Source organism: Neofelis nebulosa, chromosome 9 (genome assembly GCF_028018385.1).
Source record: "Neofelis nebulosa isolate mNeoNeb1 chromosome 9, mNeoNeb1.pri, whole genome shotgun sequence".
Classification (NCBI taxonomy): domain Eukaryota; kingdom Metazoa; phylum Chordata; class Mammalia; order Carnivora; family Felidae; genus Neofelis; species Neofelis nebulosa.
Window position 1 is genome coordinate 129,905,669 of NC_080790.1, and position 21,550 is coordinate 129,927,218.

At 46.0% G+C, this 21,550-nt stretch overlaps 1 protein-coding gene and 1 long non-coding RNA gene across 2 annotated transcripts; one reads left to right on the plus strand and one right to left on the minus strand.

Moving 5' to 3' along the window:
• Positions 1-2,732: 2,732 nt before the first annotated feature.
• On the plus strand, positions 2,733-16,813 carry RNF114 (ring finger protein 114). The gene is made up of 6 exons (XM_058685925.1): positions 2,733-2,908; positions 8,675-8,825; positions 11,189-11,295; positions 11,665-11,779; positions 15,029-15,136; positions 16,388-16,813. Exons 1-6 carry the CDS (start codon positions 2,769-2,771, stop codon positions 16,451-16,453), a joined length of 687 nt encoding a protein of 228 aa, XP_058541908.1. The 5' UTR covers positions 2,733-2,768; the 3' UTR covers positions 16,454-16,813.
• Positions 16,814-18,666: 1,853 nt separating this feature from the next.
• On the minus strand, positions 18,667-21,311 carry LOC131485915 (uncharacterized). The gene is made up of 2 exons (XR_009249074.1): positions 21,028-21,311; positions 18,667-18,849 (listed from the first exon to the last, which is right to left on the minus strand). It is a non-coding gene; the product is annotated as an uncharacterized LOC131485915 (long non-coding RNA).
• Between the last annotated feature and the right edge of the window lie 239 nt (positions 21,312-21,550).

A 21,550-nucleotide genomic window follows, 5' to 3' on the forward strand; every position in this document is an offset into this window, starting at 1 on the left:
AAGCTAGTCTCAGCACTGATGGGGGGAGGGGAGGATAGTGTAGGCTAGCGGTTCTCAAAGCATGGCCCCTAGTCCAGCAGCAGCAGGCCTCACCTGGAAAACTGTTGTAAATCCTTGGCCCTACCTCCACTGGCCTGCTGCATCCGGAACTCTCAAGGTTGGCTTCAGCATTTGGTGGTTTAAGGAGCCTTCCAGGTGACTGATACTCTTAGGTGCACAGGTCCCGAAGCCAGACTGCATGTGTTCAAATCCTGAGTACCATTTTCCATTTGTGTTAAAAGGTAATTTCATTTCTTTCTGCTTCAATTTGCATAGCTGTAAAATGGGGAGAGTGGAACCTAAGTCATAGGCTGCAATGAGGATTTATGTAAAATGCCTAGAATGATAAGCACAAAAAAAGTTCACTATTAATATTTCAATCCTGTCCTTTTGTCTCTGTGACCACGTGTATAAGCTCGTGGTAAGTTCATCTCAAGAGGCCAAACTGGAGGCGGTCAAACTGAAGCCCAGGTCTGGGGCTCCCCTGCCAGGGTCTGGCGGCAGCTACAAGGCTAACAGAAAGTCTTGTAAATACCTACAGCACGTCTCTGCCTCTGCCAAGGCAACCCCATCTCTGGAGGGGAGACAAGGCATATTTGGCTGGAAAGAGATCAGATGCATGGATGCCTGCCATAGGAACAGGAAAAAGAAACAGTAAAGTGTAAACATGGTCCCTCTTGGGCTGCTACATATACGTGCCAAGTTATTTATTGGTGAAAAGATGCTCACATGGATCGCTAAAAATAATCCTCTTGCATTCAATTAACCTGGTTAACAAACAGGATTTATTTGTCCTGTGTAGTCTACAGACTGTGAGGCCTCTGCGGCCTTTCAGAGTGGAAGTGTAATTGATCAATGATTATCCTGGTTAAGAAAACCTGGTTAGAATTGTTAGCGGAGCCTGCCTTTTAACAAGATGTATCTTTTGGTAAATGGGCTGGCCACAAGAGCCAATTTGGTGCAGTAGAAAGTGGAGAAAGTTGGAATTCAAAACATCTGGGCTGCAGGTCTGCCGCCTTCTTGTGAGATTCAGGTCTCAACTACCTCGGGAAGCCTCAGCTTCCCTGTCTACACAGAGCAGGAGTTGGGCCCCATCACCAGGGCCAGGAAGTGTGTGTATGCAACACTGAAAAACGGTGACTTCCCGAGGGAGCCGAGCCTCCCATTTCTGCTTTCACTGGGCCAGTTCAGGGTGGCCGTGGCCTGTCTTCAACGCCTCTGGTCATCGCTACTTTCCCTTCTCAGCGTCAGCGTGAATTAATGATTCTGTCTTGTTTCCACTGTACTTTTAAGGTGCTCTTAGAAATAAGGCAGATTTTTTTTGGAATGTAAGCTGGTGCAGCCACTCTGGAAAACAGTATGGAGTTTCTTCAAAAAACTAAAAATAGAACTACCCTACGACCCAGCAATTGCACTACTAGGCATTTATCCTAGGGATACAGGTGTGCTGTTTCGAAGGGACACATGCACCCCCATGTTTATAGCAGCACGATCAACAATAGCCAAAGTATGGAAAGAGCCCAAATGTCCATCGATGGATGAATGGATAAAGATGTGGTATATATATACAATGGAATATTACTCAGCAACCCAAAAGAATGAAATCTTGCCATTTGCAACTATGTGGATGGAACTAGAGGGTGTTATGCTAAGTGAAATTAGTCAGAGAAAGAAACATCATATGACTTCACTCATATGAGGACTTTAAGAGACGAAACAGATGAACATAAGGGAAGGGAAACAAAAATAATCTAAAAACAGGGAGGGGGACAAAACAGAAGAAACTCATAAATATGGAGAACAAACACAGGGTTACTGGAGGGGTTGTGGGAGGGGGGATGGTCTAAATGGGTAAGAGGCACTAAGGAATCTACTCCTGAAATCATTGTTGCACTGTATACTAACAATTTGGAAGGCAGCTATGCTCACCACTATACCACCAATGCTATACTAATTTGGATGTAAATTTAAAAAAATAAACAAAATAAAAAAATAAACTGTCAACACTCGTAAAAAAATTAAAAAAAAAAGAAATAAGGCAGATTTTGGGGCACCTGGGTGGCTCAGTGGGATTTCGGCTCAGGTCATCATCTCACTGTTCGTGAGAACAAACCCTGTGTTGGGCTCTGTGCAGGCAGTGTGGAGCCTGCTTAGGGTTCTTCTCTCTCCCTCTCTCTCTGCCCCTCCCTCACATGCACTCTCTCTCTCCCCTTTTCTCTCAAAATAAATACATAAACTTAAAAAAACAAGATTTTTCTGTTTGTAGCTCAGGAGTGGTCTCCCTTCAAAATTTGCCTAAAAAATAAAAGTAAGTAAAATTTGCCTAAGTTTAAAGAAAAGGCAACTCGATTTGGGGTAAAATATTAAGTAATAGTGATGACAGTCATGATTTAAATCGAGGAAACACCTGCAGTGACACAAGGCCTGTTCCAATCCTTCCGGTCTCTGGAGGGGACTTCCACATTTTCCAGATTTCCCTCCTCTCACCCTCCCTCCCAGCCTCCGGTCGGAGGGCCAGGAGGAGTGGCCCATCCTCTGGCCCCTCCCCAGCCTCGCGCCCTTCCCATAAGCCACGCCCCAAGTGCCCCGGACCGCACCGCGATTCACCCCGTCCCTCCCCCCGTGGGCCGCGAGCCCCGCCCCCAGCGCGCGCCAGCCTACTACCTCCGCCCCGCCCCCTCGGGCTCCTCCTTCTCGGCCGCCGTTGCGCCGCTCTGCGCGGCAGCAAGATGGCGGCGCAACAGCAGGACCGTGAAGGTGGTGCTCAGCTGGCTGGGCCCGCCGCGGAGACCGACCCCCTGGGCCGCTTCACGTGTCCTGTGTGCTTAGAAGTGTACGAGAAGCCGGTGCAGGTGCCCTGTGGTCACGTGTAAGCGGCAAGCCTGGGCCTGGTCGGGGGGAGTCTGGTAGGGAGGGGCGAGACCCGGGCTGGGAGGGTCCCGGGGCGGAAGCTCAAGGACCGGTCCACAGGCGGCTCTTCGCGGGGCCCTCCGGGGTTCCTGAAGGTCTGTGGAAGTTGGCGGGGCGTGCTTCTCCGCCCTGCTCGCTTCCAAATATCCCGCCGTCTGTTGAGCGCCTACGCTGTTCCAGGCGGCCTGTCAGGCTCCTTCTCATCGCCGATAGTGGAGTGGCACCCTGCTGGGGATTAGGGAGGGTCTCAAATTGGCCTCGGCCGTAGGTGGGGCGCCTGGCTGGCTCCACCGGTAGAGAGTGCGACTCTGGATCTCGACGTGGTCAGAGTTTACTTAAAAAAAAAAAAAAAGTCGGCCCTTAGCCGCAGTTTCTATTGAGTAGCCTGTGCATCGCTCCTAAAGTAAGGCACGTATGGCGTCATGTCTCCAGTTCTGCCAAGTAATTCGAATGTGCACCGAAACTGGAAAAACGCTGAACTAGACTAAAAGAACAAAAGGGAAGTCTTGATAATAGATCTCACCAGTCTGCCTTTAACTGTGAAAGGGGTTGGGAGTTGCGGGTAGCGATTGTTGGCGTTCCTACTTGTGTGCGAGGTTTGCTGCGTTTTGTTTGAGATTAAGCTTCCGTGACCTGCGTGTTGCTCATACGCTGGTTAGGACGACTGAAGGAAATGTGTCTGAAAATGATAGGCGCCTTGAGGTTGGCGGGATTCGAACCTAAGCCTTGCTCCATCAGACACACCTAAGTTGAAACAACTGTAGAAAATGCGGCCACTTCTCGCCGCTGGGAGTTGGCATTTCCTCGGTGGTCTCCCGCAGTGCTTATCATGGGTATCACCTTGGTATTGTTTTTAGGACACCTTTGCTGGAGAGTAGGCACGATAGGCGCCTGCTGGGCTGCACAGGTATTCTCATTCGTGCTGCAGTCCTGCAGAGGAAGAGGGTTGGCAGCCATTTTGCAGGTGAGGGCATCGAGGCTCGCAGGGGGCAGGCTCACCATTGTCTGGCCCTTCCCAGATGAACTGCAGGTGTCTCCTTGCCAGCCCAGAGAATGATTGGCACCTGGCAAGGGCTCTCCAGCCACACTGACTGCGGTTTGCTTCTTCAAGTCCTCTAAGCTCTTTCTGGCTTTGGGCTGTTCCCACTTGCAGTTGAGTTAGCCTGGAATTCTTCACACCCCATCTGCATCTCCCCTGCCAACTACTGCACATCCTTTCCAGACTTCAAGTCCCGGTTTAAGCCACCTCCCTTATCACCATCCCTACTTAAGCTACTCTGCTTCACTCCTGGGGCTTCCTTCGTCCTTACATCGAGCAAAACTTCGAGGTCATGAGGGCAGTGACCATATCTGTATTGCCCCTCTCTGTGTCCCCAGTGCCTAACGTGTGTCTGAGCATCCATCTTCCAGTCTTCCATTCAGCCAACTAAAGTATTTGTGTGCTCACTAGGTGCCAGATTCTTGGGGCGTAGTAAGAAACAAGGTGATAGTGCCCTCAGTTTACAGTCTAGTGAATAGATGGTAGGTGAGACTAACAAGTGTTCAAAGTATTGTGAAAATTCATTGTGCGGTAGGAGGATAGTACAGGGATCAAAGTGGTGGGGATGAGTAGGGGAGCGATTGGGTAATGGGTGGATGAACCATGTGAGTTACGGTGGAGGCTAGATAGTGTTCTCATTGAATCCTCTTTTCCTTGGATCAGCCCTCCTTTCTACATTTACCTAATTTTGGACCAATTCATTGGATTTCTTTTCTTTACTTTTTTTTTTTTTCTTATTTATTTTTGATAGAGACAGACTGAGCAGGGGAGGGGCAGAGAGAGGGAGAGACAGAATCGCAGGCAAGCTCCGTGCTGTCAGTAAAGAGCCAGTCTCAGGGCTCGATCTTAAGAGATCATGACCTGAGGCAAGATTGACCTTGCCAGCTCTTAACTCTCAGTTAGTTAATCGACTAGGCCACTCAGGCGCGCCTCACTGGATTTCATTTACCATTAATGTTTATAAAGAGGCTTGATCTAGTGCAATTTAGCAACTGAAGAGCCGCAAAATTCGAGGTTTTATTGAGCCACATGAACCTTCCCCAGGTCAGAGGTCAAGGGGGAAGTACTGGGTTTTAAACCTTGGCTCTTTTCTATACTCACCACGCTAGTTCCAGGTGTTTGTCAACTCAGTGCTGATTGAAGACAGATAGATGCACCCCTGTGAGGGGAGCTGAGTCTCCCTTAGCTCTAGCCAAGGGCTTTTTGCTCAGCAAGAAGTGGCAGATATTTGCTAATGTCTATGCTTGGAAACCAGCATCTTTGTAGCTCTGGCTGGATGGGGCATTGAGTTTTTATAAAACTTTATTTCAAGCCCTAAATGACTGTGTCTCTGCAATTCAGTGGCATATAGCTGGAGAAGGGACTTTGTACATACCGCTGTAACAGAAAGGGTGGAGCACCGAGAAGACTGGACTAGATCAAGGCCCATAAATAAAAAAGGGAAACGGAAAGGCAGCCCAAGATACAGGAACCATTTAAAACCAGGCTTGCAAAGGAAATGGTCAACAAAACTAAAAGGCAAACAACAATGGGAGATGATATTTGCAAATGACATCGGATAAAGAGTATAAAAACCTATAAAGAATTTACCAAACTTAACACCCAAAAAAACAAATAATCCGGTGAAGAAATGGGCAGAAGACATGAATAGACGCTTTTCCAAAGAAGACATCCAGATGGCCAACAGACACATGAAAAGATGCTCAACGTCATTCCTCATCAGGGAAATACAAATCAAAGCCACACTGAGATACCACCTCACACCTGTCAGAGTGGCTAAAATTAACAACTCAGGCAACAACAGATGCTGGGGAAGATGTGGAGAAACAGGAACCCTCTTGCACTGTTGGTGGGAATGCAAACTGGTGCAGCTGCTCTGGAAAACAGTGTGGAGATTCTTCAAAAAATTGAACTACCCTACGACCCAGCAATAGCACAACTAGGAATTTATCCAAAGGATACAGGAGTGTTGATTCATAGGGGCACATGTACCCCAATGTTTACAGCAGTGCTTTCAACAATAGCCAGATTATGGAAAGAGCTTAGATGTCCGTTAACTGAGGAGTGGATAAAGAAGATGTGGTTTATATATACAATGGAATACTACTTGGCAATGAGAAAGCATGGAATCATGCCATTTGCAACAACACGGATGGAACTGGAAGGTGTTACGCTAAGTGAAATAAGCCAGAGAAAGGCATATGTTTTCACTCATATGTGGAACTTGAGAAACTTAACAGAAGACCATGGGGGAAGGGAAGGGGAAAAAAAGACAGGGAAGCAAACCGTAAGAGACTCTTAAATACAGAGAACAAACTGAGGGTTGATGGGCGGGGAGAGGGGAAAACGGGTGATGGGCATTGAGGAGGGGACTTGATGGGATGAGTACTGGGTGTTGTATGTAAGCGATGAACCACGAGAATCTACCCCCAAAACCAAGAGCACACTTTACACTGTATGTTAGCCAGTTTGACAATACGTTACGTTAAACAAAACAAAACAAAAAACTTGCATGTTGGGCATGTCTCTGGCACAAAGTGGCTTGTGCATATTTGGTTAATGAGCTGTGTATCCTGGTGTGTGCTTGGAGGAAGGCTTGAAGCTGCTTCTACCTACCATCTAGGCTTCGTTTCTCTGGGACCCTCAGTTCTCTTGGGTTACTCTGGTGATCTGCCTTTGAGAAGAGGTACAAGAACTGATGGCCACAAGACCCTGTCTGCCTCTCCAACCTAATCACTTACCCTCTCTCAGTGGTCTACCCATCATGGTCCCAAAGCCTCCCTTCCTGCTTTTTGGAAACGCCTTTGCACTTGGTATATCATCTCTGCGTGTACCTCTTTGTGTCCAGGTCTGTGTGGCTGTGTCCTCATAGTTTTGGGTCTCAGCTCAGAGGCAGAGGGCCAGAGAAAGAGAATCCAAAGCAGGCCTCACATTCAGCACGGAGCCTGACTCAGGGCTTGTTCCCACAACCCAGGGATCGTGATCTGAGCCAAATCAAGAGTCAGTCACTCAACTGACTGAGCCGCCCAGGTGCCACTCAAATACTACTACCTCTTTAAAGAAGCTCGGTATGATCTATGTCGGCTGATCTCTTTGCCTTGTTTTATTCCCTTCGTATACTTCATCCGTATTGGAAATTAACATTTGTGTTTTTCTCCACTTTGGAATATAAACATCAGGGTGCCTGGGTGGCTCAGTCACTTAAGCATCGGACTCCAGCTCAGGTCATGATATCCCCGTCTGTGAGTTTGAGCCCCGCGTCGGGCTCTGTGCTGACAGCTCGGAGCCTGGAGCCTGCTTCATATTCTGTATCTTCCTCTTTCTCTGCCCCTTCCCTGCTCACTCCCTCTTGCTCTCTCAAAAATAAGTAAACATTAAAAAAAAAAAATCAAGACTGGGATTTTGTTTCCTTCTCTGCTTTACTCTCAGTGATGAATCACTAGGCCCCCTCACCTTCTTCCAGCCTGGTCTGTTTCGTGTGGCAGTGTTAACACCTAGCTTAATGACAAAGAGGAAGAAAGTCTTTAGAGACGGTAAAAATTTGTGAGATGTGCGGTTACCTTTGATGATACGTGTTGAATTCTTCCTAACATTTTATTATCCTGCCTTAAGTGTCTCAGGTTGGGCATGTAGCTGGGCTATTTTCATGTCTTAGTGTCCATTCTTTCTGTGTGTCCGTTCATTCTTATCTCAGCATTATTACCTGCCTAGTTTCAGGATAGAAACTTGGCCATCTTTGACTTCCCTTCTCCAAACTCAGTAAGCTACCGAGTACTGCTGACTCCCCCTCTGAATCATTTCTTCGGTTAATTCACTGTTGCCTCAGGCCCTCAGAATTCCTTGCCTTAGCTATCTGTTTGGTTCTACTTCAAGGCTCCTGTCTTTCCTCACCTTAAAAAAAAAAAAAAAAAAAAAAATTTAAAAACCAAGAACTCTATTGTCCATGATAACCTCAGCTATTTTTCTAAAACTTGGATTTGGCCTTGTTGATTGACATCTTTAAACATCTGGGTTCCTACTGTTTCTGAGGAAAAGTGTTAGACTTTTATTTCCTTAGGTGCATCCTGAATTTTTTAAGTCTAAGGGCCTAGAGTATTCTTCCCTTCTGCCAGTGGAGCTCTTTCTTCTGAGGCTGTTTCATGGATGCTGCCTTTGAAGTCTTACCAGCCCTGACCTCCTTGGGTCACAACTAGTTGGTCTTCTCTCTGTGTCCTCGTGGTGCTTTGTATTCACCTCGAATGGTAGCTCCTCCTGTTTGTGGTGCATTTCACACGTGCTTGACAGTGTACCAAGAAGGGTCTGCTATCCATATCCCATTCCAGTAATCCCAGAGGTAGCTGCTGCCGTCTCCATTTCACAGAGGAAAAACCGAGGTTCAGGAAAACTCCCCCAGGTCCCTCAGTGGCAGGTGCTGAGGTTTGAAGACTGTGCCATGACCCCTCTCACCGTGTCCCATGATAGTTGGCGTTTTGTTTCGCATTTGTTTCTGTTGGTGGACCTGTGTGTGCTTTGCAGGACCTCCACCCCCTGCTCTTATGGCCTGGGAGGACTCCGCATTTGAATCAGGAGTTAGGGAGCGACGTGTTTTTAACCCATTACTCATTGACGTCTTTTTAAAAGTTTATCCATTTTTGTTGTCTTGTCTCCACGATGCATGACGCAGGTTCTCTGTGTGTCTTGTTCTAGCTTTTGCTCTGCATGCCTGCAGGAATGTCTGAAGCCGAAGAAGCCTGTCTGTGGGGTGTGTCGCAGCGCTCTGGCACCTGGCGTCCGAGCCGCGGAGCTCGAGCGGCAGATCGAGAGCACAGAGACTTCTTGCCATGGCTGCCGTAAAAATGTATGTGGAAGTAAAACGGAAGTCGGTGTCCTTCTGCGATGAGGGGGTAAAACACAGAGCTGTTGCCACGTGTTTCTCAAGTTAGAGCATGACTAGGTGACTAACAGCACGTGTGCATGCTAGTTATCTGCAGCCGTGGCTGTGCTGTTTGATTTTAGTACCTTTATTGGTTTTGATTTGCTTTTTTAAGAGTTGGTTTAGTATATTATACATCGTAGCTTTGGAAACTAAAACGTTATCCCATTTTGTTCCTTTAAAAGACGCGCTTTTCCAAAATTATGCGTAACTTTAGATCATAATGACAGTGCTATTTATTTCTTTTTAAATATGTATTTATTTTGAAGGAAGGAGCACACACACGCCTTTGCAAGCTGGGAAGGGTCAGAGAAAACCCCAACAGGCTCCACACTGTCAGCACATAACCTGACGCAGGGCTCTGTCTCCTGAACCATGAGATCAGGATTTGGATGCTTAACTAACTGAGCCATCCAGGAGCCTTTGTTTCTTAATTGTTTTAACATAAGATGAGGTCATCTCAAAAAAGTTATCTGCTGTAACGAATTTGAGGGAAAATTTTGTCATCTGTGTCAATATAGATATAAAACTTAATATTTGAACTTTTTAGCACTTGATAGGAATCACGACATAAAGGTCAGTATGAAATTATTTGATTATAATAGCAATACCAAACATTTGAAGTGCACCCATTCTGTTGTATAATCTTGTTAGAATCCAGTGTATTTAACATCTGTAATAAAGGAGAAATGTTATTCTTATTTTCCAAGAGATGCACACAGCCTTACAGGTTTTAAAATCATTATGATTTTCTTAATTTCAGATCATACAAAAGTATAAAATAATGTAGGCTTGTTTCCTACTCTAGAGATTACCTTTTTATTTTTTTAATGTATTTATTTTGAGAGGGGGTGTGAGTGAATGGGGGTGGGGGCGGGGGCAGGGGCAGAGAGACAGAATCCCAAGCAGGCTCCATGCTGTCAGCACAGAGCCCAGCATAGGGCTCAGCACAGGGCTCAATCCCACAAACTGTGAGATCGTGACCTGAACCAAAATCAAGAGTCATACGTTTAACCAACTGAGCCACCCAGGTGCCCCCAGAGATGACCTCTTTACAAGTGATTCAGTTTAGAAGGCTGCAAAACATTTTTTGCCCTTTGACAAATGCAGATCTAAGGTTTTTACCGAATAAAGTTGTCAGAATTTTACAAAATAGGATCACAGTATATAATTCTAGAGCTTTTTCTCATTTTTGAAAAAAAACTTTCACTTAATGACTTACTAGTCTAACGTGTCAGTTTCATTACTTTAACACATTTAACGTGTGGATGGCCATAGAATGGATATACGTTACCATCTCCTTCCTTTCAGATTGATTTAGCACTAAGGGTACACAGTGGCTACTGTTCTGAATAGGGATATTTGCCATCCCTTTTAATTGGGAGCTCTTTGGTTGGCAGCTCGAAGTCAAGTTCTTTAGCTGGAGGTAAGACAGAAAGAAGCATTATGGTAAACCAGAGCTCAAATATTGAAACTTTCTTTTTTTCTTGTGCCTTCCTTTAATCTTGGAACTCAGGATATTGAAATGAAGTTACCCATTACTTGATGTATGCGTGATGGATTTTTCTTTTTCTGTATACTTTTGATATTCTCCATTTTAAAGATTAATGTTTGTATTGTATCATATCTCTACGTGTATTCTGCCTCAGAAAATGTTTATCTTCCCTTTACCTCCCCTTTTTCTTCATTCCTTATACTTTTTCTTTCTTTTTAGAACACCTGCGATGAAGCGCTCTCCTCTAGGTTTTCTCTTTTCAACTCGTAAAGGCTAGATTCTGTAGGAGAAATAGAATTCAGGTTTCTGGATTTCTGCTTTTTGTTTTTGTTTTTTAAAGATTATTTACCACAGTCTGGAATTCTGTACCTTAACTAGAATTACTGGTCTTTATCTCTTATACTTAAATGATTACTTTTTGCTGCTGCACATAATAGAATGTGGTTCTCGGCTTGCTGTGAAGAGGCTAGTTTAAATGCTATGTGTAAAACTTTTAAACCTTCCCTGGGTTTGGAGTGTGTCTGAGCAGAGAGCATACCTTGAATACAAAAACCTCTAGGAGAGTGATTTTCGAGTGGAAGCAGACATCCTGGATTGGTCAAGTAAGACATCAGCTTTGGTATTAACAGAGCCCCTGCCACAAACGTGGTTTTAGCCCTGTCAGCATAGCTGGGAGCCTGGTGAGACTGTTTGCAGGGTGGTACAGGTCTGGTTTTCACCTTGCCCTTGCTTCGGGACTATGTGGGACCTGGTCCAAGGTCTGACTAACTTGTGGGCTGTCATTCTTCCTAAGTTCTTCCTATCCAAGATCCGGGCCCACGTGGCTACCTGTTCCAAATACCAGAATTACATCATGGAAGGTGTGAAGGCCACCACCAAGGATGCCTCCCTTCAGCCAAGGTGAATGACTCCCTCAGGTGCAGGTCCTCTTCTGCTCTGAAGACAGTGGACACTTTGCATGTTTCAGGGTTTAGTTGTAGGAGTTTGGGGAAGTGGATGTATAGTTATCATTCAGATGTATGCTGGCTACGGATGTACAACTGTTATCTGTCCGTTTTCGTTTTGGGGTGGGGTGTGGAGGACTCTGATGTTCACTTCAAATGTTAGCTCTGCTATGAAGTTAAGTTTGAAACAGGTGATGTGCTTCTGGTAATTGTCAGAATCCCTGTCATAACACTTTGAACTCTGCTCCCTGTTGGAGGTATGGAGATGGAAGTGTGGAAGGGTACTCACAAAGAGATTTCTTCTGTTCTGCCTTTCATCTTCCAGGAACGTCCCAAACCGTTACACCTTCCCTTGCCCGTACTGTCCTGAGAAGAACTTCGATCAGGAAGGGCTAGTGGAACACTGCAAGCTGTCCCATAGCACGGACACCAAATCTGTGGTAAGAGGAGCTTTTTATGGAAAAAAATTAAACAGAAAAATGAACAGGAGTAGTGCAGCGAACTGTGTACCCTTCACCTAGATTCACAGATTGGTAACATTTTACAGTATATGCTTAATGATACTCTGCGTGATACTCTACATTTTGCTAGCCATTCAATAATAAGTTACAGATACCATTACCTTTTGTCCTACACACTTCAGCATATACCTCCTAAGAACAAGAGCATTTTCTTCGAAAATCACGTTTTTTTGTGTTTGTCACACTCAGGAGATGTAACTTTGACATAATCTGATATCTAATATAAAATTCATGTTTAAATTTTAACAATTGTAGGGGTGCCTGGCCAGCTCACTTGGCGGAGTATGCAACTCTTGATGTCGGGGTCATGAGTTGGAGCCCCACGTTGGGCCTAGAGATTACTTCAAAAAAAAAAAAAAAAAGTGGACCGCCCTTGAATTTCAACCATTGTTATGTCCTTCATAGCAATATCTTCCTGCCCCCAAGTCCTTGATCTGTGTGTTACACGTAATTGTCATGTCTCTGGTGCTAGGTCTTTCTTTGCCTTCCATGACCTTAACATTTTTAAAGAGGACAGGCCAGTTGTTTTGTAAGAGGTCCTTGGATTTCGGTTTGTGTGTTTTTTCATCATTAGAAGCAGGGACATTCCATAAGCGATGTGTCCTCCAGATGCCGCTTCAGGGGTCATGTGATATCGGTTGGCCCCTTTGTTGGTAACGTTCACTTGGATCGCTTCGTGTCCACCAGCTGTCTTCTGTGTAAAGCTGTCATTTTCCTTTTGAGAGTAGTATCTTTATAGTTGTGGGGAAAGGGAATGTATATGAAATTACGGTGCACCTGAGTGGCTTAGTCGGTTAAGCATCTGGCTTCAGCTCAGGTCATGATGTCACAGTCTGTGGGTTTGAGCCCCATGTCGGGTTCTGGGCTGACAGCTCAGAGCCTGGAGCCTGCTTTGGATTCTGTGTCTTCCTCTCTCTCAGCCCCTCTCCCACTCATGATCTGTCTCTCAAAAATAAATAAACATTAAAAAAAAATTACTAGGAAAGTGTTTATCACTCCTTTAGGTATCACAGACTGGTACGTAGGTTTTTTGTTGTTGTTGTTGTTTTTTAATGTTTGAATGTGGTCTTTTTCAGTAGTATTACCCTTTCCTCTTTTTCCTTTCAAAAAAGTTCTATCCCCAACATTGTGGTTTCTGGTACTACAACCTAATTTTCTCTTTTTTCCCCTCCTTTGGCTTTCTGACATTCCTGTGGTTATTTTGTCTCTGTTGAAGCCCCTCTTCCTTCATCCATTGGCCCTCTGTTCTATCCCTTCTCCCTTTGCAGAACTCCTTCGTAACTCTGGATGTTTCAGCCCTTCCCTTTGGAAGTGACCTCCTCCTCAGTCTCCTGACCTGACCCGTGATCTAGCCCCATATCCACAGCTGCCTGCCCAGCTCCTTCCACCAGGAATCTTCCACCATTTCAGATTCGTCTTTTGCAAATCCCTTTTGTTACGATACCTTCCTTATTACTGGTGGAGTTCCATCTCTAAGCTGACCACTGAGGCCTGCTTCTCCCTGTCCCAGCTCCTCTCTGTCCATCTCTGGATTTTCCGTTCTAGCCAGCTGATCGCCTGGAATGCCTGTATTGCTGACTCCTGGCCTTTCCTCTGTGCCATTGCCAGTCTTGTGGAGCACCCTTTCATGTTGTGTCTTTCCAAATACCTCCCAGTCTTCAACGCCCAAACTGACTTCTGTATTATTTTATTTTATTTCATTTTTGTTTTTATTTTATTTTTTAATTTATTTAATTTATATCCAAGTTAGCATATAGTGCAACAGTGATTTCAGGAGTAGATTCCTTAATGCCCCTTACCCATTTAGCCCATCTCTCCCAACCCCTCCAGCAACCCTCTGTTCTCTATATTTAAGAGTCTCTTATGTTTTGTCCCCCTCCCTGTTATATTATTTTTGCTTCCCTTCCTTTGTGTTCATCTGTTTAGTATCTTAAATTCCTCATATGAGTGAGGTCATATATTTGTCTTTCTCTAATTTCACATAGCATAGTACCCTCCATTTCCATCCATGTAGCTGCAAATAGCAAGATTTCATTCTTTTTGATTGTCGAGTAATACTCCATTTGTGTGTGTGTGTGTGTGTGTGTGTGTGTGTATACCACATCTTTATCCATTCATCCATCAATGGACATTTGGGCTCTTTCCATACTTTGGCTATTGTTGATAGTGCTGCTGTAAACATGGGGGTGCATGTGTCCCTTTGAAACAGCACACCTGTATCCCTTGGATAAACACCTAGTAGTGCAATTGCTGGATCGTAGGGTAGTTCTATTTGTAATTTTTTGAGGAGCCTCCATACTGTTTTCCAGAGCGGCTGCACCAGTTTGCATTCCCACCAGCAGTGCCAACAGGTTCCTCTTTCTCCGCATCCTCGCCAACATCTGTTGTTGCCTCAGTTGTTAATGTTAGCCATTCTGGCAGGTGTGAGGTGGTATCTCCCTGATGAGTGATGTTGGGCATTTTTTCATGTGTCTGTTGGCCATCTGGATGTCTTTGGAGAAATATCTATTCATGTCTTTTGCCCATTTCTTTACTGGATTATTTGGTTTTTGGGTGTTGAATTTGATAAGTTCTTTATAGATTTTGGGTACGGACCCTTTATCTGATATGTTTGCAGATATCTTCTCCCATTCTGTTGGTTGCCTTTTAGTTTTGCTGATTGTTTCCTTCTCTGTGCAGAAGCTTTTTATTTTGATGTGGTCCCCATAATTCCCAAATCGACTTCTTACATGAGGGCTTTTCAACCTCAGCCCTCTCGTCTCAGCATTTACTTTGTAAAAATAGCACAGAAGGTTGTGTTTTACTTCCTCAGGTTACTGTTCGTCTGTCATTTCCTTGTTTTTCTTTGTGCTTTTGGATCATTTTGTGTGCTGGGTCAGAAGGCCATAGTCTAGGCCCCTCCTGGGCTAACACATTGTCCTGACCACAGTAGGGGATCAGGAAAGGGTAGGATCATGGCCAAAGCCGTTAGGCACTCTCACGTGTCGTTTGACCTGAGTGGGAGACTGACCGTGTTTTCTGGGATACGAACGTACCTATGAAGGAGTGGCCAGGCCCTAAACTGATGTGTCAGGAAAGCTGCCCTGGAAGAAAGGCCAGATACGGGCCACGGAGGGCTAATGTTAGCTCAAAGGTCAGGTGCCTAAGACCGTGCTTTTTTGTTGAAAGGTTTGTCCGATATGTGCCTCGATGCCTTGGGGAGACCCCAACTACCGCAGCGCCAACTTCATAGAGCACATCCAGCGCCGGCACCAGTTTTCGTACGACACTTTTGTGGTGAGTCTGGAGCCCGGGGCCTCATCTCTCCCCTGGGGTAACAGCACAACAACATCCCTTCTCTTACCTGGAAAGCTGTGGGTCCCCCTGTTGAGTTTTGTCATCGATGTGATGGGCTCCCTGGAACAGCAGCTGTGTGGTCTGTGTTCGTGAGCCCACTCGGTGGTCAGAGCCTTTGTTGTGTCTGCAGTGAGACGTGATGTAAGATTGCTCCTGGGTTTTCTTCCAGAAGTTTTTCCCACTTTCTTTTGGTATGTGTAGTTTCTACCCGTTCCAGCACCTGGCTTGGGATCCTGAAGCTCAGATGCCCATGGGGACCGGGCAGGTGATGGAAATGGTCTCCCTGAGGATTTGCAAGCCAGACGGCACCTGACACATGTCATGCTGCCATCAGCTCCCGCTGGCAGTAGTGCGTAGAGACACAGGCACGGCATTGCCAGTTTTCTCCGCCTGTCCCCCCAACCCCAAGAAGCTGGAAAGGCGGAATTCCACATGAAGTGTCGCATGTTTTTTAGAGCGTCTTAGGTCAAACGAAGCACATCCACTTGCCAAAAGTAGTCATCCGGTTTGTGTCCTTTCCCCAGTGCTGAGTGGGTTTGAAGGGACCCACTGTTGTGTTAGCATTCTAGTAATAGATAAATTTGGCCAAACCCTTGAAGTAGAACATTTGTTTGTTTGTGTATATATATATATATATATATATATATATATATATATACATGCTGTGAGGATTTTAGAACAGGCTGTGTTTCAGGACCCAAGAAGGAAAGCATGACTCTTTCCTAAGTTGTCCTAAGAATGTGTATTCTCAGTCTAAGAGAGTGTCTGAGATTCAGACTTCCCAATAACTGTCCTTTTTGTTAGTGCCCTGAAGACAGGTGAAATTCCCGAGTTGTGATCAAGTAGGTAATTTGGCCTCGTTGAATGAAAAGTCCAGTTTCACTGCAGTGAAAGTCCTCCCATGTGAGCACTCGGTCTGTGCCAGGCCCCGCGCACAGGTGCCCTGTGGTCCTCATAGTCCCCGTCTAAGGGAGCCATCAGTGTTCTCCTCCTCAGGAGGAGGCGGCAGAGGCCCAGAGAAGTCGAGCAGTTTGCCCAGAGCTCCGTGGCTGGCACCAGAAACAAGCTGGGATCCGTGCTGGGCCAGGCGTCTCCGGAGCCTGTCACTGGGCCGCCCCGCTTCCCCCATTGAACGAGAGTCTTTGCGGCTGTGACAGGTGCCGAGGCCAAGGGTCTGTGTTTCGCCCTTAGGATTACGATGTTGATGAAGAGGACATGATGAATCAGGTGTTGCAGCGCTCCATCATCGATCAGTGAGCAGTCTCTACTGTCCAGCTCGTGCTCCAGAGCGTCCGTTGTGTGTTGGGCGTGAAACATGTGACTCCTACACCTTCAATGTACAACAGACCTGGAAGTGAGCTGTGGTCACTTCTGACAGGGAAAAAGGTCCCCAGGTCAGAGCCGTCCCTTCCTTTGGGGTCTCCCCTACTGTTAACTCTGTCATGTGTCTGGTCTCTGATTGCCCTCAGCTGCTCCCTGGAGTTTCTGCTTCCTCTTCTGGAAGAGAATCCAGATTCTCCACCTACCCTTGTTCCACTCTGGTTCCTCCCCTTTAGTGTGCATCTCTCAGGTCCTCTGAGCCAGCCAGGACCTGTTCTGGGTCACGAATAGCACAAACGAGACCAGCACCTCCCTCCTCTCCTTGTCCCTGAGGTGAGGTGTGTGAGCTCTGGCAAAAGTGTGTCCCATCGGCGGGGGAGCTCCTTCTGTGCTGCGCAGGTTCTGTTAGTTGGTCCTTAGCAGCAGCTGCCGGAAGCTGGAGTGTACCTCCTGGGAAACATTTCAAAAGGCCTGTTGGGGTGAATGTTCTGGGTTTAGCATGATCTGATGCTGGAAGTTTTGATTAGTTCTATTTTCCTACCGCTCCTGCACACCCTTAGAGCTAACTGGTTCAGTCGTAAATGCCTGCATGGTGCCTTTTTAGGATAAGGTGTAACCACATCTTTTTAGTGACAATAAGTGTTTCTAGGTTAGGAAAGTTAAACTCCATTTATCCATAAGTGGGGAGGAGGGTCAGCTAAGAGCAGTGCGAGGGCCGTAGCTTTTTGGTTCCGATTTTCAAACTAACGTGGTATTTTCAAAGGACTGCTTCATGTTTGCCTCTCTGTTTGGGAACCTGCTTACATTCTTGTCCTTGAGGCACGAAAAGGAGGAAGAGGTTTGGGGGCTCCAGTAGATACTATAGTTATTTTATCTTTTATTTGGCAACTTAGATTAAACTGAGTATCTGAGTATTGCTTTTCTGTCATAAATGGTTTCCTTATGAAACTGATTTCCATCTGTAAATCAGTGTGGGAAACCTGCCTTGTAAAGCAGAGGTCATGGGAAATCTAGTCTCACAGCCTGCTGTCTCCTTTTGACAAGATGCACTGTTAAAAAGGCAAACACAGCTCTTGTGAGCACTTGTTAATGGAAACTGCTGGAAACTAGCTCAAGAAACTTGAAGTTCACCATGTTTTGCGAATATTAATAAATACAAGGCTGAGAGCGGTGTCAGTCTAATCTGTAGGAACATAACCAAAAGACGTGGGTTTAGGTTCATTTTTTCGTGTCCGACCTCTCTACTCTGAACATGGAAAGTTTTTCTGGTCAGTGGCTGAGGTTGTAAGTGACAGGGAGCTTTGGGGCCTGTGAGCACCGCCGTTGGGGGCCTCTCCCTGCCTGCCAGTGGGGGCTGCAGACGCCTAGTGACCAGCAAAGACAGGGCCCTCTGCTAGGCAGAATAATCTCTTCTAATGTGATGTTGCTTTGGAGGGCCCAAATGTTAAGGTCAGCGCCTTCGCTGTGATTTCGGGAAAAAGTTCACTTAGCCCTCCCTGACTTGAGAGGTCTGAATCTGGAGGGAAATTTGACAAAGCCTTCATTTGAGGGAACGGATGAGAGTGTCCATCTCACTAATGGTACCAAGAAACTGATTTCCTTGTATTAAGTGCACTTCATGTATTTCTAATAAGATGACTTTCCAGAAAGTGAAATTTGTTACGTTCTGGCTTTTAAAAGGTGAAATATAAATAAATTGCATAATTTATCTGATTGGCAAGCTGTAATGCCTGTTTTCATTAACCACTTTTTTTTTTTTTTTTTTTTTAATTTCAAACGTTTATTTCGAGAGAGGGAGAGAGAAAATTCCCAAGCAGGCCCTGCTGTCAGCACAGAATCTGACACAGGGCTCGACCCCATGAACCGCGAGATCGTGACCTGAGCCGAAATCAAGAGTCAGACACTGAGGACTGAGCTACCCAGGTGTCCCTCATTAACCACCTTTTGCTGAGGTTTGGGCCTGAGGAGACTCTAGAAGATTGTTGCTCTTTCTAAGGAGACATTCTTGTTTGTCACAAGTCCCATCTGGCTCTGATCTTTGTTCTGACGCTTTAATAGTGGGGCCTCACTGAGCTTGTCCTCTCTTGGAAATGAACACAACCCTGACTTGTCACAGCTGGGAGTTCTGGTGAGGCAAGAAGTGATCGTGCTCCATGAAATAAGGCTTTATTTAGACACGTGGCTTCAGCTCCATTCCAATGACTTAGCATCCCCGAGATGTTGTAGTAAAGGGTTTTGTGCATTAAGATCTGAGGTCATGGCATGTTTAAGTTCTGCACGCTGCCACTGGCTGTGGGACATCTGGCAAATATTTTCCCTTTTTAAATGTTTCCCTGCAATAAAATAGGAGTGATGTTTCTGGCTTCTAGTTTCTTTATAAAGTAGGAGATACTTGCTATTTATTAACTAGCTGCCAATTACTAATCCCTTATCAATTTATAATTATACAGTTAATATGTGCCTAGCACAGTGCTGACACATAAAAGATGCCTAGTAAATAACATATATGCCTGAATATAAGGAAGTCATTCATTTTTCCAGTAAGGAAATTTTTAAAGTTTTTTGGCCAAATTGACTATAAGAGCGTTTATCACTGCAAATGAACTATTCAAATGTCTACTTATTTTTAATTACATATATTTAAAACAAATGTAGAAGTGTTGCTTTTTTTTATTGAAAAAAAAAACATTTTTTTTTTAATGTTTTATTTTTTGAGACAGAGCATGAGCAGGGGAGGGGCAGAGAGAGAGGGAGGCACAGAATCGGAAGCAGGCTCCAGGCTCTGAGCCATCAGCCCAGAGCCCGACGCGGGGCTCGAACTCACGAACTGTGAGATCGTGACCTGAGCCGAAGTCGGACGCTCAACCGACTGAGCCACCCAGGCGCCCCTAGAAGTGTTGCTTTTATCTAGTCATACATTTCCAGGAATAGCTGCATCTTAAAGTTCTTGGGATTCAAGGAGCAATGTACACAAAACCCTGGCAGGACGCCTGCTGCATTGTGGGCACTCAGCTCCTGGACTTCTCTCCCTGGCCTTGTCCGTTCCGATCCCAATCCCATGGGAACCTTAAATTGAATACGGCCCAAACTGAGTTCAGCATCTCCAGCTTCCTCCCTCCATGCCCCTCCCTCTTTATCATTCCCTCTTGCTACGGACAGTACCAGTCTTCTTACCCCTGCCTTTATACCCCCACCTTTGGCTAAAGCAGTTAAGCCCTGGACTCCGGTTACACATCAGGAAATCACAAGGTCTAATCCTACACACGGCGGCAGTCCTTGAAGTCCTTTGTCATCCCAGACAGATCAAGAAAATGGCATTTGAACCGAGACCTGAATGAAACAAGGGACAAACCTGCTGACCAGGTAGGGAAGAGCGTTCCTGGAGGGAATGTTCAGAGGCCCTAACGGGAGCCTGTGTGTTACACTGGGGCAGGGCAGTGAGGGGGCAGTCATGGGAGTGCGTCAACAGGCAGCTGCCGGAGGGGGGCAGATCTGGGGCTTTTCTCTGGGTGAGATGGGAGCATTGGAGGTTCGAGTGGCAAGACCTGGTCTAGGTTTAAAGAAGATCCTTCTGACTTCTTACGACTAGACAAAATATTTTTACTTTTGATTTAGGTAAGTAAGTAAGTGAGAATCGGCAGGCATTTGAGTATTTCATCTGCAATGGTGAAAGCTCTCATGTTCAGTTTGGCCAAAAAACTTTTTAAAATTTCCTTATTGGGGAAATGGATGATGTCTTCATATTCAGGCGTACGCAGTATTGACTGAACACTGTGCCAGGCACTGGGGATTCACATATAATCAAATGTATAATTACAGACTGGTAAGTGTTCATGGTAAGGGATTAATAAATGGTAGCCGTTTAATAAATAGTCAACATTCCTACTTTGTGAAGAAACCAGAAGCCAGAAGTCCACGGGCTCACAGTATCATCTAGACCTTTTCTCCTTTCTCCACCTGGGCCTTCTCCCTCCCACTCGAGTGCGTTGGGTGTCGCCTGCTGTTGGCTCTCTTCCCAAATAGCATCTGAACGTGATTGGGTTTCTCCCACCATCTACCTACCGGCCCCTACCTCTCCTCCAAGTTCATACCCAGACACCTTGAGCTGGTTGTCCTCCCCCACTGCTTCAGTTTCTCTTCTTTCCCAGTTTTACTCAGCTCCTCCAACCTGTGCTTTGAACCCTGCCCTCCCCCAAAGGCCGGACAGGACAAGGCACGTCACTGACTCCAGCAGATAGGTCAGTCTCTCTTAGTCCCCTCCACTTCATCTTTAGCCTGTTTCGTGCTCTTGACCCGGCCCTCCTCTTAGAAACTTGCTGCTGCTGCAACACCATCCTGGTTTCTTCTCCTCTTTCTTTACCATATTCCTTTTCCATTTCCTTGGCAGCTGCCATCTCCTGGTTCCCTTCCCTTAGCTGTTAGAATTCTTCAGCCTCTGCCCTAGACTCACCCCATGTCCTCTCCCCAGGCAGACTCCCCCCACTGACCACTCTTCTCTTGGCTTTCGTTACCGTCCATGTGCTGATGAGCCCAGACCCGTAGTTCTCGACCAGACAGCTCTCTGGAGCTCTAGGCCCACAGAGCCAGCTTCTTCTAAGAGCTGTCTGCAGAATGACTCGAAAGCATCTTTGGTTCTGCATGGCCCAAACTGAGTGAGCTCTTCCTCTGCCCTCTCACTGCCACACCTCGTGCTGGGTCCTTCACCCCCCAGCACCTTAGGGAAGGTGCTACACGTCCCTCCAGGTTGCTCAAGAGTTAGCCTAAACATCATCTTTGACTCCTTTGTCTACCTCGGCACCCCACGTTACAAAATTATGACGTTAGCTCCCACATCACTATCCCACTGCTACCAGCATCTCAAAACCCGCCATGACCTCACCTGAATTACCGACGCAGCTTTCCTTCTGGCCTCTCCAGTGTTCTCTAGCCAACATCCACTGCATCTTCCACCAAGCTGCCAGAAGGAGCCTTGAAAACCCTTCAAAGGCTCCAGTTACCCTCGGATAAAGTCCCACCACCTTGCTGTGGCCCTCC

Coding starts and splice junctions, on each gene's coding strand:
- RNF114 (XM_058685925.1), top strand. CDS start 2,769: ATGGCGGCGCAACAGCAGGACCGTGAAGGTGGTGCTCAGCTGGCTGGG. Junction 8,826..11,188: donor GCCATGGCTGCCGTAAAAAT/GTATGTGGAAGT, acceptor ATTCTTCCTAAG/TTCTTCCTATCCAAGATCCG. Junction 11,780..15,028: donor GCACGGACACCAAATCTGTG/GTAAGAGGAGCT, acceptor TTTTGTTGAAAG/GTTTGTCCGATATGTGCCTC.